General features: G+C 43.2%; 1 protein-coding gene across 5 annotated transcripts in view; it reads right to left on the bottom strand.

Annotated features, from left to right (window-relative positions):
• LOC129706391 (chemokine-like protein TAFA-2) overlaps nucleotides 1–16,415 on the bottom strand; it is a 198,585-nt gene that overhangs the window by 18,509 nt on the left and 163,661 nt on the right. For all 5 annotated transcript variants that reach the window (XM_055650674.1, XM_055650673.1, XM_055650671.1 and 2 more), the window contains 3 exons: nucleotides 4,003–4,155; nucleotides 2,135–2,259; nucleotides 1,859–1,997 (listed from right to left, as the gene is read on the bottom strand). In XM_055650674.1, the coding sequence (XP_055506649.1) occupies nucleotides 1,977–1,997; nucleotides 2,135–2,259; nucleotides 4,003–4,155 (299 nt within the window). In that variant the 3' untranslated portion in view covers nucleotides 1,859–1,976. The remainder of the gene's footprint in view (nucleotides 1–1,858; nucleotides 1,998–2,134; nucleotides 2,260–4,002; nucleotides 4,156–16,415) is intronic.

Here is a 16,415-nt window from a genome sequence, read left to right as displayed (position 1 = left end):
GCCATGTGGGGGAATTTATAGCGCCCAGTGAAAACCCATGTGGTCACTGGGAGAACGTACAATCTCAATACAGACAGTAGCTGTAGTCAGGATCGATGCTGTAGATTAACGCATTTCTCAAAGCTAAGCCTATTTCAGGAAAGTACTCTACATTTTAAGCATCCTGAGAGGCATGGATTTTGAGAAGAGATTTTGATGTGATAAGTATCTCTTTTGTTCTAGTCTGTTTTCTGATCTATGTTTCCTTATGGGATTATGTAGTATATCTTTGAGACTGTAGGCAAACCGTTAAGTTATCAGCACAGTCACTACTTATTTCACTGGCTGTTTGCCTGGTGTGGGTGGGTCTTCCTTGCATACTGGGTATGTTGTCTCTGGGTATCAAACTGGTTATGTTTATACAGACCTCCCTAAGTCAGAAATTGCACAAAAATTATTCAATATGGTAACTGTATCTCGACAGTATTGTAATAAGTGGCATTGAAAGACCATAGTTTTACTGATTTAGTTTTAGAGATACAGCATGGAAACTGACCCTTCGGAGTGTGGATGGAAACCGGAGCACCCAGAGAAAATCCAGGCGGTCACAGAGAGAATGTCCAAACTCCATGTGGACAGCGCCCGTAATCAGGATCAAACCCAGGTCTCTGGCACTGTACTCCTGCGCCACCGTGCCGTACTTGTCCGAATTAAACTCCATCTGCCATTTCTCCACCAATATTTCCATCTGATCTGTATCTTGCTCTATCTCTGACAACCATCCTCGCTATACACACCTCGAGCAATTTTCACGTGATCGACAAGCTTACTAATCAGACCACCTAATCATAGTTAGCAAGTCATCAAGAGAGGCAGCACAGATTGAACCGGGGGCTCTACAATTGCTGGGTAGCAGCTCCACTAGCTGCAACAAGGTGCCTATTTGTTATCTCCTCAAAGAATTGAATCAAGCTAGTCAAATATAATGTTCCCTTAACAACTTTCACGGTCAATATTACTTTGGAAGTGCCATTACTATTGTGTTTACAAAAGAGAAGCTAACAGCTGTACAGCAAATGTGATAACTGACAAGTTAATCTGCTCAGATGCTGTTCCCTCAGAGAAATGTGGGCCTGGATATCTATATCTTATCTTATTCATCTTCAAATATAAAAAGCAACAAAGATCTTTACATCCTCTAGGACATGGACTCAAACATTGCAGAAACAAAGAACTGCAGCTGCTGGTTTATACCAAAGATAGACACAAAGTGCTGGAGTAACTCAGCGGGTCAGGCAGCATCTCTGGAAAAAAAGGATGGGTGACATTTCAGGTCAAGGCCCTTCTTCAGGCTTCTTCAGAAGAAGAAAATGAAGGGTCCTGACCCGAAACATCAGCCATCCTTTTTCTCCAGAATGTGGAGGAAGGAAGAGATGCTGGTTTACACTGTGGATAGATACAAAATACTGGAGTAACTCAGCGGGTCAGGCAGTATCTGTGGAGAAAATCCCAGTCTGAAGAAAGGTTTCGAACCGAAACGTCACCCATCCTTTTTCTCCAGAGACGCTGCCTGACCCGCTGAGTTACTCCAGCATTTTGCATCTATCATTTTCTCCAGAAGCCTGATTGAGGGTTCTGATCCAAAACATCACCCATCCTTTTTCTCCAGAGATGCTGACTGACTCGCTGAGTTCCCCCAGCACTTTGTGTCTATCTTTCAAACAGTGCAAGCTATTTCCACGTGCCCTGCAGACTGAGGAAGCTTGCAACCTATCCCTTTCGACATGGCTTTGAATCCAGGATACAAAAGGCGAAAAACCAATAGCAATCGCAATTACAATCCACCACCTCATTGATCTCAGACACTTTGTAAACCTACCTGGAGTTCACTTAGTTCAGATTGTTGTCCGAACTGCCACCTGCGGAGGTCTTTCCTGGGCAGGAGAATCGGAGTTCCAGCGAGGTGGTGTAAATGGAGCATTACCTGGCTGGAACCCCTACCAATCTCCAACCAGCAGCTGTGGTATAAAGGCAGTTCAGGTTAAAGTTCAGTTGTACAGTGAAACAGGCAATCCTAAAATATCACCTTTTACGACAGCTATACACCGAAATGTAAATGTTTTCTAGTTGGAAAGGAAGCAGAGATTTGTCTTACCTTGGTTGTCTTTACTTTATTTCCAGAGGCACAACTCCAACCAGTACGATCTGGCAGTACTTTGCATTCCTCTCCATCAAGGCATGGCTGCATTTGGCACCACCATTTCTGTAAAACTATTGAGGCTAGTTCAACAGCAAACAAAATGACAAGTAAAAGTTTATTAGCTTTTTTACCCCTTGAGAGTCAAGCAAATATCTACCCCATATTGTGTAGGAAGGAACTGTGGATGCTGGTTTAAACCGAAGATAGACACAAAATGCTGGTAACTCAGAAGAAGGTCTCGACTGGAAATATTACCTATTTCTATTCTCCAGATGCTGCTTCGCCCGCTGAGTTACTCCAGCCTTTTGTGTCTATCTGCACCATATTATTAAGTTACATTTATTTCCTTTCCAATCATCTTCCTTTTTTCTTTGGTGCCCCCCCCAATAATTAACTTGAAATGAATTCAGCAAAGGCTCATTAGATTTATTCGTGGAAGGAAGGACCGATCCCTGACGAGAGGTTGGGTAGAATGGCCTGGCATTCTATGTTTTTTTTAAGAATGAGAGATGATCTCATTTGAAAATTCAATTCTGAAGGATTTTGTGGAGTGAAAGCTTGCTGACTTGGCAAATGAGTCGAAAACTGTGGAATTAAAATGCAGGCTTGGCCATTTAGGAGTGAATTCAGAGACAGTTCCATCACTTAGAGAGCTATGTATTCAAGATTGAGATATTTTAGTCACTGAATTAAGGTTCAGTTGGGTTAATGTGAACATTCAGACACGATATTATTACAAGGTGAAACGGACAAGAGGAATTCATAACCTAACCCCTGAGCCCACTATGTCCTTGACGTGTCATTTCGTGCCTCCAATCTGTGGAGGTAAAGGTGTGATCTGAGAACTGTTTTAGATGATTAAAGGAAATCGCAAATCAGATCAAGTGGAAATATGTTCACTGCCGGATGTGACGAGAATATTACGCTGAAATTGGAGTTGGGTTGTTGGGGACTGATGATAGGTAGCAGCCATTTCACACAAAGGCTAGTGCAAAGTTCAGCGCTCTCTGCCTTGACAGTACTGAGACTGGAGTTGTTAGTGGGTTGTTAGTTTTATGGGATGAGGAGATTATGGGACACAGCACCAACATAGGTAAATGAACAAGGGGTGCTGACTGCTCATTTATGTAAATGAACAGTGCAAAACGACAATCAGTTATTTATTGTGCTATCGATCCAATTCATGCTGAGAATCAATGTTAAGATTCCAGAATCCTCAAAAGATAAGGGAATCTTTATTTGATCGATGGGGATTCTATCTGAAAGTTAGTTTAGGATTCAATTTCATTATATGTCTTACACGGCACAATTAATTATCTTGGTGAGTGCAATTGATGATTCCAATCCAATTAATTGTGCAGGAATACAAGATAATAAAATAGATGGAATACAGTTTAAAGTCTATTCCAAGGGAACACAGCCACAGGGGATGCGAACATTTTCTCTGATCTTATCCAAGAGGTTAGATGTTAACAAGACTTTAGACTTTAGAGATACAGCGTGGAAATAGGCTCTTCAGCCCACCGAGTCCCCGCCGACCAGTGATCACCCCGTACACTAACTTACACACACGTAGGATAATTTTTACAACTTACCAAAGCCAATTAACCTACAGACCTGCACTCCTTTGGAGCATGGGAAGAAACCAGAGCACCCCAAGAAAACCCACAAGGTCACAGGGAGAATGTACAAATTCTGTACAGACAGCGCCCGTGGTCAGGATCGAACCTGGGTCTCCAGCGCTGAACTCTACCACTGCACCATTGTGCAGCCCCCGCGCTACTGTGTCGTCCCTACGCCAACAAGACAGAAGCAGAACCTACCATCCACACAAGAAGGAGCGGCGCGTGTTGTTCCTGCCACTTGTCCCGGTAAACAGGAGCACTTCACTGTCTGCGACCGCTCCTCGATTTTGTTTTTATTGCAGCATCGGTGTAGAGCTACTACCTCACAGGTGCCGCTCTTAACATGGTGAGCTGTGCAATGATAATGAGAGCAGGTCAGTTGAGAGAACCAAGTAGACACAAAGCAGGAACTCTGCAATCTCTACCACACAGACATGGGGAGAATTTGACCTACACCTCTGTCAGTGCACATTGAAAGAAACTGGATCTTCCTATTGTGATTCTTCACCATATTCCATCAGGCCCCTTCATAAGACCATTCAGTTTTAGCTTTAGTTTTCATAGGTACAACATGGAAACAGGCCCTTCGGCCCACCGATTCCGCGCCGATCAATGATCACCCATACACAAGTTCTATCCTACACACCAGGGACATTTTACAGAAGCCAATTAACCTACAAACCTGTACGGCTTTGGAATGTGAGAGGAAATCAGAGATCCAGGAGAAAACCCACATGGTCACAGGGAGAACGGACAAACTCCATATAGACAGCACCCGTAGTCAGGATTGAACCTGGGTGTCTGGCGCTGTAAGGCACCCACTCTACTGCTGCATCACTGCGCCATTCCATTCAACGCAGCACTGGTGCATATCACTACTGCAGCAACCTGGCTGGATACCCGATGGGTTTAGATAGGACATTTACAACATCGTAGTGCACTCATTTACAATGTTACGGCAAAAGATGCAAAGTGGATATGAGGAAGAGGTTTTTACACAGAAGGATCATTCTGGAGAAATTGCAGGGCCACTGGCAGAGATACTTGCATCATTGATAGTCATGGGTGAGGTGCTGGAAGACTGGAGGGTGACTAATGTTGTGTCTCTATTTCAGAAAGGCAGCAAGAGAAAGAGTGGGAGCTACAGACCAGTGAGCCTGCTAGTGGCGGGTAAGTTATTGGAGGGGATGCTGAGAGATACGATCTACATGCATGTATAAAGGCCAGGACGGATAAGGGTTCGTCAGCATCACTTCGTGCTATTTAATACAGGAGAGTAAAAGAAAGATTAAAATTTTATGGAGCCTTGAGTTGTCCACGTTCTTCTCAATCAACGAGATATCTTATGAGGTGCAATCATTGTTGCAACGTGGAAACTTCACGGTGAGATGAGAAATGTTTAAGGCTTACTTGTGGGATAGGTTTTTTTTACACCGAGAGTGAAGGGTGCCTGGAATGTGTTGCAAGGGGTGGTGATGGAGGCAGGTACGATAATGGCATTTAAGAGGCTTTTAGATAAGACAAAGATATGCATGGAATGGTGTGATATGGTCAAAGTACAGAGGAGATTAGTTTAACTTAGTATCATGTTCAGCATGGACATAGTGGGCCGATGGGTTTGTTCCATGTCCATACAGAGCATCTAATGAACAACTCAGGTGAAAGGCAACACCTTTGACATTGTATTGCTCCATTAGTACTATTTAAATATCCCTAAAAGCAGTCAGGTAAGTGTATATGTCTTAATATTACACTGGGTATTACTGGTGGGACCTCCATGACTGAAATCCACTTAGAAAATTAAAATTGTAGAAACAGAGAACTGCAGATGGTGGTTTATACCAAAGGTGGACACCAAGTGCTGAAGTAACTCAGCGGGTCATGCAGCATCTCTGGAAAAAATGAATGTGTGACGTTTCATCTGCAAGTCATTCATATCACTCCATTTCCTGCATATCCAGGTGCTGCTCTAAAATCCTCTTAAATGCCAGCATCGTATCTGCCTCCACCACCACCTCTTGTAGTGCTTTCCGAGCGCCCAGCACTCTGTGTAAAAAATACTTGCTCCACACATTTCCCTTAAACATTCATTTCGGAAAAATGGAAAGATTGATGTGTTTCCATTCGTCAATGTTAAAGGAAGAATGTAAAACTCTGGATGTAGAAATCACTTTGCTAGAATATTCAATCATTATTTATCTCAGGTTGAATATTGAGTAGAAAATTCCCTTTCCAGCACCAGCTTTGATACTTCAGTCACTGAAGTTGACCTGTCAACCTCGTGCCTGACTTTATTCAGATTGTGTTTATTATTATTATGTTAATAAAACAATCCTCGAACAATCATGAAGTCTTTGGCGAAGTGGAATTGTGATTATCAACCAGTGTGGGCATGTGTGCAGACTGATAATCGGATTTGACCTGTGTGTTCAGTTTAACCAAGGAACGTTCGCCGTGGGCTCAGAAAACAAATGGAAATTGCTGGCTTGGTTTTTATATGCAGCAGCTCACACACGGAGATGAACACCCTGAATCTAAATGTTCTTAATATTTCAATATTTCAAGAACAGAACAATTCTTTAATGAGATTCATGAAATAAATCTGAACAAGACCAAAAGCCGCCAGGACGAGACCTAATCCAATGTTTGAATAAGGTCTGATTTCAGTGTTTGACCAATATTTGCTACAGCACATGTCTTTGACTTTTATCCCAGTTCCCAGTCTGACATGCTGCCACAACAAACACATAGAAGATGATGAGGAAGCTTTTCATTTTAGAAAAGGATGTCTAGAATGACCAGTGAGGAGGTGTATATATTTGGAAAGTTGATCGCTGATCTTTGGATTCATGTGATTTTAATAATCCAATCTTGGTTACTTTTTCATAGAGTCATAGTCATACAGTCATACAGCATGGAAACACTCCCTGCATATTGAAATGAGATGAATGTACAGGTCAGGGTCTGGGGAAGATTTACCAGGGAGTTGCTTGGGATGGAATATCTCAACTCGAAGGAGAGACTGGATGGTCTTGTTTAATTTTCTTGGAAATGGAAGAAACGGAGGGGGAACCTAAAGGGGAGCAAGTGACCCAAACAACTACATAGAATCATAGTCATACAGCGTGGAAACAGGCCTTTCGGCCCAACTTGCCCATGCCGACCAACATACCCCATCAACCCCAGTCCCACTTGCCTGTGTTTGGCCACATCCATCTAAACCTATTCTATCCATATATCCATTAAATGTTGTGATAGCACCTGCCTCAACTACCTCCTCTGGCAGTTCATTCCATACACCCACCACCCTTGTGTCAAAGGGTGACAGATTTGTGACATAATGCCATGGAGTATCCCTTGGTCCTAATTTACATGCACCCATTTATTCCTTCCACTGCATAATTGATAATGTAGCATCTCATAATAATATAGAACATAGAAGAGTGCAACACAGGGAGAGACCCTTCGGCCCATAATGTCTGTGCTGATCATGATACCAAGTAAAACCGATCTCTTTTTATTTTTTAGAGATACAACATGGAAACAGACGCTTTGGCCCCCGAGCCCATACCGACCTTCAACCATTATATACACTCACACTATCCTGCACACAAGGGACAATTTACAATTTTTTACCGAATCCACTTAACCTACACCTACATGTCTTTGGGATGTCGGAGGAAACTGGAGCACCCGGAGGAAACACACTCAGTCACAGGGAAAACATGCAAGCTCCATACAGACAGCACCCGAGTTCAGGATGGAACCCAGGTCTCTGAGGCAGCAACTCTACAGCTTGCATATGTTCCATATCCCTCTATTGCCTCCATATCCATGTGTCTCTTAAGCTTCTTAAACGCTACTATCATGTGTGTTTCCACCACCACCTCTGGCAGTGCAATCTGGGCAGCTCCCACTCCCTGTGTAATAAACTTGCTCTGCACATCTCCTTTAATCTTGTCACTCTCACCTTAAACCTATGCACTTTCATTTTTGATATTTCAACCCTGGAAAGGGCGGAAAGATACTTCTACATACCTTTATATATTTCTATGAGTGAAAGGTGTTTTAGAAACACATAACAGCTATTTCCCTTTCTTCCACTCTCCCGACATCACATCACAAACTGAGGCTAGTTAAGCAATACCACCCCAGCAAGAACATGCCTACTTTTGGCACCGTGTCGCAGCGGTAGAGTTGTTGCCTTACAGAGCCAGAGACTCAGGTTCGACCCTGGCCTTGGGTGCTGTCTGTACGGAACTTGTACGCTCTCCCTGTGACCGCTTAGGTTTTCTCCGGGTGCTCCAGTTACCTCCCACACTCCAAAGACGTACAGGTTTGTAGGTTAATTGTGTAGTTTAGTTTAGAGATACTGCGCGGAAACAGGCCCATCGGCCCGCCGAGTCCGCGCCGACCAGCGATCCCCGAACACTAGCACTATAGGGACAATATACAATCTTTACCGAAGCCAATTAACCTACAAACCTGCACGTCTTTGGAGTGTGGGAGAAAACCTGAGTGCCCGGAGAAAACCCATGTGGTCACGGGGAGAACGTACAAACTACATACAGACAAGACCCATAGTCAAGATCGAACAAGGGTCTCTGGTGCGGTGGCAGCAACTACCGCTGCGCCCCCCCTAGGTTATTGGGCTTCAGGAAAAATTGTAAATTATCCCTAGTATGTCAGCGGTCGGCATGGACTCAATGGGCTGAAGGGCCTGTTTCTTCACTGTATCTCTAAACTAAACCGGCTGTGGTGTTCCCTCTATATAGCCACTCCATTCCCATGAACATTTCCAATACAGCTGTGATAATATGTGGGAGATATACAGAGATCCATAGAAAAGTACATAATCAATATGATTATTTTCTAACTCAAGCAGTCTGTTGTAAATTATTTAACAAGCGATTCTGCTATAACAAGTGTTGTCAGATAATTAAATGTTACCACTGCATTGCCACCCTTCTTAACCTGGTAGGTTTTATACAGATACTTACAGAAACATACAAAAGCAGGCAAAGCAAATCCAGAATAAATGGCAACATGCTAAACAACATGAAGCTGTGAAACATCCCCGGCTGAAGGACTTTCGGAAAGGAATGGATCACTTTAATTCCGTGCAGTAGAATGGAGCCTAGGTATTTTTATTAATATCCTGGGCTCGCATTCTGTGATGCAGTTCTTTTTACTGTGGGAATTAAAATGCAAAGACCTCAGATGCAAGGAAAGGCTGTTGGACATCACATCATTACATTAGCAGGTTAATCAGGTAATGACTTTATTTTGAGATATGGTGTGGAAATAGGCCCTTCGGCCCACCGAGTCCATGCCGACCATCAATTACTAGTAACCTAGTTCTATCCTACACACCAGGGACAATTTACAGAAGCCAATTAACCTACAAGCCTGCATGTCTTTGGAATGTGGGTGGAAACCGGAGCACCCTGAGAAAACCCATGCGGTCACAGGGAGAACATACGAACACCGTACAGACAGCACCCATATTCAGGGTCCCTCGTGCTGTCAGGCAGCAGCTCTACTGCTGTGCCTCTGTGCAGCCCTGTTAGAAGAAAAAGGACACGGCACAATATTTGCTGTCGTACTTTAGACAGTCTTACGAAGGTGTGAAAAATTGATTGGAATGTTTAAGGGAATAGTTACAATGGCACAGCGGTAGAGTTGCCACCTCACAACACCAGAAACACAGGTTCAATCCTGACCTCAGGTGCTGTCTGTGTGAAGTTTGCACATTTTCCCTGTGACCACATGGGTTTCCTTTGGGTGCTCCAGTTTCCCCCACATGTGGGTTTGTAGGTTAATTGGCTTCTGTAAATTGTCCCCAATCTGCAGGATAGAACTAGTGTATGAGTGATCACTGGTCAGCGCTGACTCGGTGGGTCGATGGACCTGTTTCCATGTTGTGCCTCTTAACTAAAGCTAAACTAAAAAAGGATACAGAGATTTGAAGGCAATTTTTCTGGTCTGAATATGTAAGAAGAAACTGCAGATGCTGGTTTACACTGATGGTAGACACAAAATGCTGGAGTAACTCAGCATCTCTGGGGAAAAGGAATAGGTGACATTTCGGGTCAAGACCCTTCATCAAACTCTGGTGTGAAGACTTTCTTTAGAAGTCTGTAGGACAGCCTTACTTTCAATGGAGTGTCGCAGGGGAACCATTGAAGCTGTAGAATGCATTTTATCAGGATGCATCCCACAGCATGGTTTGTGAACAGCTCCAACCAAGACAGCAAGAAGTTGCAAAGAATTGTGAACGCAGCCCAGACACAGACCAACCTCCATTCCAATCATTCCATGTACACATCACGCTGCCTCTGCTAGGTCAATGGCACAATATACAACAGCAAGGATCAGTCTCACCCCTGACACTCTCTCTACTCCCCTCTCCCGTCATGTAAGAGGTACAGAAGTGTGAAAACGCACACCTCCAGATTCAGGGACAGTTTCTTATCCAGCTGTTATCAGGAAACTGAACCATCCAATCACCAACTAGAGAGCGATCCTGAGCTACTATCTACCTCACCGGAGATCCTCGGACTATCTTTAACTGGACCTTATCTTGCACTCAACATTATTCCCTCTGAACACCATGGACGGCTTGATTGTAATCATGTATAGTCTTTCTGCTGACAGGTTGAATGATGCCAGATTAATGGTCTTGCTCTTAACATGAGCAAAACCAAGGAGCCGATTGTTGATGCTGAGGAACCATGTATCCTGTTTTCATTGGTGGGACGGTGGTGGAGAAAGTAAACAGCTTCAAGTTCCTGGGCGTTCACAGATCTAATCTGATAATCTGTGCTGAGACCAACATGTTGATGCAATTCCAAAGAAAGTTCACCGACACCTCTACTTCCTCACAGGTTTGAGGAGATTCGACAGGTCTATCGAATAACTATCAGTAGAGAGTATACGGTTTGGAAATTCAAATTCTCAAGAACTGTGGAGGACAATGGCCCGTCCATCGCGGGTACTAACCTCCTCATCATCAAAGTGGTCCGCAGGCACGCAGCTAAGATTATCAAAGACCCACACCACCCTAGCAACTAACGCTGCTACCATCGGGAACAAGACACTGGAGCCCGAGAATTGGCACCTCCAGGTTCAAGAACAGATTCTTCCCTTCAACCATCAGAATATTGAACCATCTGCACAACCATAAAAACATAACCCTACCTCAGCATCTAACCATGACAAACTTTGCATAGCAAAGGCTGCACTATAAAGTTTGGTCTTTTTTTACTGTCGTGATCTAGTTGCTTTTTGGAATAACAAAGTTTATTGTATATTTATTGTTATTGTGTCTAATGTGCTTATAAAGCTACAGCAATTAATAATTTCATTGTTCCAGTTTATATCCAGTGCATCTGACAAATAAATACTCTTGGCTCTTGAAAACATATAACCTGAGATGGTGTATCAATCGCTGGATGACAGAATGAGTGGTTGCCTTGAGGTCTTCACTGAATTACACACGTTAGCCTAGAGAAGCAGCAAAAACAGGAACACAAAAAAATAGTAGGACTAGATCACCAGGCTGGTCAGGCCTCTCCCACCATTCAACACACGATTAGTGTTAGTGTATATGGGCAACATTTTCAGCATGGACACGATGGGTCAAAGGGCCCACTTCGGTGCTGTACAACTCCATGACTTAATGATCTCAGGAAAGAATCGATGAGGGGTGGCAAGGTGGCTCAGCAGCATAGTTGCTGTCTTAGAGCATCAGTGACCCAGGTTCGATCCTGACTACAGGACTGACTCTATCCTTCCAGCGAAAGAGGGTAAGGGGTGATCTTACAAAGGTGTACAAAATTATGAGAGGAATAGATCGGGTAAATGCACAGAGTAGGGGAATTGAGAACCAAAGGGCATACATTTAAGGTGAGGGGGCAAAGATTTAATAGGAACCTGAGGGGTAATATTTATACACAAAGGATGGCGGGTGTATGGAACAAGCTGCCGGATGAGATAGTTGAGGCAGAGACTATTGCAATGTTTAAGAACATTTAAGCAGGTATATGGAAAGGATAGGTTTAGAGAGATACGAGGCCAAACAGAGGAAGGTAGGACTAGCGTGGGTGTGACACGTTGGTCGGTGTGGGCAAGTTAGGCCGAAGAGCCTGTTTCCACGCTGTATGATTCTATGACATGGTGGGCTGAAGAGCCCATTTCCTTGCTGTACAATTCTTTATTTTTAATAATATTTTTATTAGAAGCATGTACATATCATAATCAAAACACATTTAGTGTATCAATTACATATTGTTAATAGATGGGATTAACTCTGCTTCTATTTGTTTTGTTTTTTTTATAGATAGTGAGAAAGAAGAGAAAAAAACACGATAAAAAATAGAATAGAATAAATTATCAATAATACAACTTTGGAGATAGGTCCGTAGATTATAAAACATAACTATTCATCTAATCCTGGGTTCAAGCTTCAGTCAGGCCTCCGTGCCGGATCAATTTACGCTTTCAAAAAGTCAATAAGTGGTGACCATATTCTAGCAAATAATTCTTGTTTGTCAATTAAGACAAGTCTAGTTCTTTCCAAATGTAAGGTCTCCGACATCTCCATAATCCACATTTTAATTGTGGGGGTTGTTGGACTTTTCCAAAATTTTAATATTCATTTTTCCCAGTTATTATACTATAATCAAGTTTCTTTGGCTTGTTGTAAGTTTTAGGCTTTGTTCTGATATTCCTAATATTATTAGTTTTGAGTCGGGATCCAATTGGGTATTAACAACTTCAGAAATTATTCTAAAAATATCCGTCCAGAAATTTTTGATTTTTATAAAATTTACAAAAGTATGAGTTAAATTAGCCTCAGAGTATTGACATTTATCACAGATAGGAGAGATATGTGGGGAAATTCTATTTAATTTTGTGTTAGAGTAATGCAGTCTATGTAATACTTTAAATTGTATTAAATAATGTCTGGCATTTAATGAGCATTGATGTATATGTTGTAGACTTTCGTCCCAAATATCTTTCATAATAGGTTGGTCTAATTCATTTTCCCATGCTTGTCTATATAATTCCGTCGACGGGCTGTACAATTCTATGACTTAATGATCTCATGAAAGTATCGATGAGGGGCAGCACAGTGGGACAGCGGTGGAGTTGCTGCCTTACAGCATCAGAGACCCGGGTTCAATCCTGACTACGGATACTGTCTGCATGGAGTTTGTACGTTCTCCCTGTGACTGCGTGGGTTTTCTCTGGATGCTCGAGTTTCCTCCCATACTGCCAAAGGATTGCAGGTTTGTAGGTTAATTGGCGTTGGTAAACTTGTAAATTGTCCCTAGTGCGAAGGGCCTGTTTCCACGTTGTATCTCTAAAGTCTAAAGATTCAAAACGATAAATGCAGAAAAATGATTTCTTGTTTTCAGGAGATGGATGAGCCAAAACAAAACAGAAATGCCAAATTATAGATGGGTCAATCAGCAATGAACTCAATAAACAATTTTTCACATGAAAATTAGAGATTTGGAATTCTGTAGGTGGATCATTGAAATGCTTATATTGAACAGATTTTGCATCAAAGGACTGTGAAAATTAATTGATGATGCCAACCAACAAACATCTCACTGAATGGCAGTCAGATTTGAAGGGCTGCGAGTTCCCACTCCCTCTTTTGCATTTTAGAGGAGAAAACACAAATACAAAAAAACATTTAAAAATCAATGACACAGGTGGGTGTATGGAACGAGCTGCCAGAGGAGGTATTTGAGGCAGGTACTATGACAACGTTTAAAAGACAATTTGACAGGTACATGGTTAGGTGAGGTTTACGGGCTTAACGTGGGCAGATGGGACACTTGTAGATGGGCATCTTGGTCAGCATGGACCAAACAGCCTGTTTCCATGCTGTACGACACAATAAGTGCGAAAGATACAACAGTTTTAATTCAACCTGCCACCTTCCACTCAATTCAAATACTCACTTCTTCTCCCCTCAATATCGTACCATCTGACTTCTCATTTCTTGTTCCCTAATGTAGTGCTCAAAGAAGATTCAGCTTTCTTGTCATGTTGTAACCACCTCCCCAAAAACACATCCACTCCCCGCTGGCTACCCCCCCCCCCCCCCCCCCCCCCCCCCCCCCCCCCCCCCCCCCCCCCCCCCCCCACCGATCCTGTCTCTTATCCCTGGCAGTGGTAGAAAGGTTGTGTGGCAATTACTACTGGTGCTTCATAATTGCAGGGACTGAGATCCAACCTGACCTCTGGTGCCGTCTGTGTGGAGTTTGCACGATCTCCAGTTCATAAGTCATAGGAACAGAATTAGGCCACTCGGCCCATTGAGTTTACTCCGCCATTCAACCATGGCTGATCGATCTTTTTACTCCGCCATTCAACCATGGCTGATCGATCTTTCTATCTCAAGCCCATTCTCCTGCCTTCTCTCCAAAACCTTTGAGACCTTTACCTCCGGGTGCTTTCATTTTCACCCACGTCTCAAAAGGCACGCTGGTACATTAACTGGAAACTGTAAATTACTGCCAGTGCAAATAACGTGGAAGGGTTCCGACCCGAAACGTCACCTATCCCTTTTCTCCATAGTTGACCCGCTGAGTTACTCCAGCATTTTGTGTCTATCTTTAGTCCTGTTATCTGTTGCTCACTACTTTGCCATTAAGAGTCTGAAAAAGGTATTAGAGAGGAAGTTCGGAATAACATTAACAAGACTGCATTATTTACGTACAAGATTTATGCTGGTGCAGTCTTACAGCTTGTAGTCCCGGCATAAACAGGATTTGAGTTATCTATGTTTGATTTCATTAAAATCAATATCATGCTTTATTTTATACCTCATCACTTCCTAAGTGATTAATCACATGAGAATTTGCTGTTCTTTAGTTGAAAACCAATCAATAAATAAAGTATTCCAAAGATAGCCATTCCTCAGGCACTATATTTCTGCCCAAACTATTTACTCTGAAAAATGTACCTTACAGAATGCATCTAGAGTTACAACAGTAAAATGTTTGGCAATATGTAGAACAAGTTAACGCAGCTAAATATGACGAAAGGTCCAAACACGAAACACCGCCAAGCCATTTTCTCCAGAGTTGTTGCCTGGCCCACTGAGTTACTCCAGCACTTTGTATCTTTTTCAAAATATATATTCAGCAAAGTTTACAGGGTGGTCCAGAATCAGTGGTGGGCTTAGCAGGGACAATAGAAGGGTGAGCCATTCAGAACTTAGATTGAGTACAGAACATAGAACAAAGAACAGAACAGCACACGGGGCCCTTCGGAACCCACAATCTGCCTGTACATGTTTGTGCCGAACACGATGGGCTAAGAGTTCGGCTTAAAGGTAGCTTCAAATCTGGAGTGCATCTGCCTGGGCAAGACACTTCACATTTGCCTGTAATGGAATGTAATTACGGCGGCAGGCGCGGGCACACCGCGACGCCCTGTGTCTCTCTTTCAAGGGAGATGCTAAAAATGCATTTCGTTGTCTCTGTACTGTACACTGACAATGACAATAAATTGAATCATTTCATTTTTTCATTTCATTGCACTTCCATGAGTCTATTTAAAAGCCCTTTAAATGCCACAATCATATCTGCCTCCACCACCACCCCTGGCAATGCATTCCAGGCACCCACTACTCTGTGTAAAAAGCCTTCCCCGCACATCTCCATTAAACTTTCCCTCTCACACCAACACAAGAGGGCTGTGGAGGCCAAGTCATTGGGTATTTTTAAGGCGAAGAGGATGACAGATTCTTGATTAGTACGGGTGTCAGAGGTTACGGGGAGAATGGGGTTGAGAGGGAACCATCTCAAAAGAGAGGTGGGGGGAAAGCAGGAGAAAGTCTGCTAAGTGATGGGTGGATACAGATTAGGTGTTGGGCGAGTGGCTGATGGGTGAAATAAGTGACAAAGGCCAGCAGTGAACCAGACTACACTGTACAAATCCCATTTTAATTTTCCCACATGCCCATCTACTTTCCCCCAATTCTACCAATCACCAACAAACTAGGGTGAATTTACAATGGCCAGATAATCAACTCACCTGCATGTCTTTAGGTGATGGGATGAAACAAGAGCATCAAGGGGTCACTGCGCAAACTCCCTACAGTCAGCACCAGAGGTCAAGATTGTACCTGATTCTCCACAGTTGTAAGGCAGTAACTTTAGTTTCCTTTAGTTTAGAGATACAGCGCAGAAGCCGGCCCTTCGGCCCACCGAGTCTGCGGTGACCAGCAATCCTGTACACTAGCACTTTCCTATGCGCTAGGGTAATCTACAATATTTACCAAAGCCAATTAACCTACAAAGCCGTATGCCTTTGGAATGTGGGAGCACCAGGGTAAAACCCACGCAGTCACGGGGAGAACGTACAAACTCCAGACAGACAGCACCCGCAGTCAGGATCGAACCCGGGCCTCTGGCGCTGTGAAGCAGCAACCTTACCGTTGTGCCACCGTACAGCCCTCTAATAGCTGTGCCACTGTGCCGCACTACAAAAATTCATTTTTTTATGACAGCACTTTCCGACTGTTAAAGTGTTACATTCAGCTCCATTGACCACCGTAATCACAACTTCACCTTGATCAGGGACAG

This window comes from Leucoraja erinacea, chromosome 19 (assembly GCF_028641065.1).
Source record: "Leucoraja erinacea ecotype New England chromosome 19, Leri_hhj_1, whole genome shotgun sequence".
NCBI classification, from domain to species: Eukaryota; Metazoa; Chordata; class Chondrichthyes; order Rajiformes; family Rajidae; genus Leucoraja; species Leucoraja erinaceus.
This window is presented reverse-complemented; position numbering and strand designations above follow the sequence as displayed.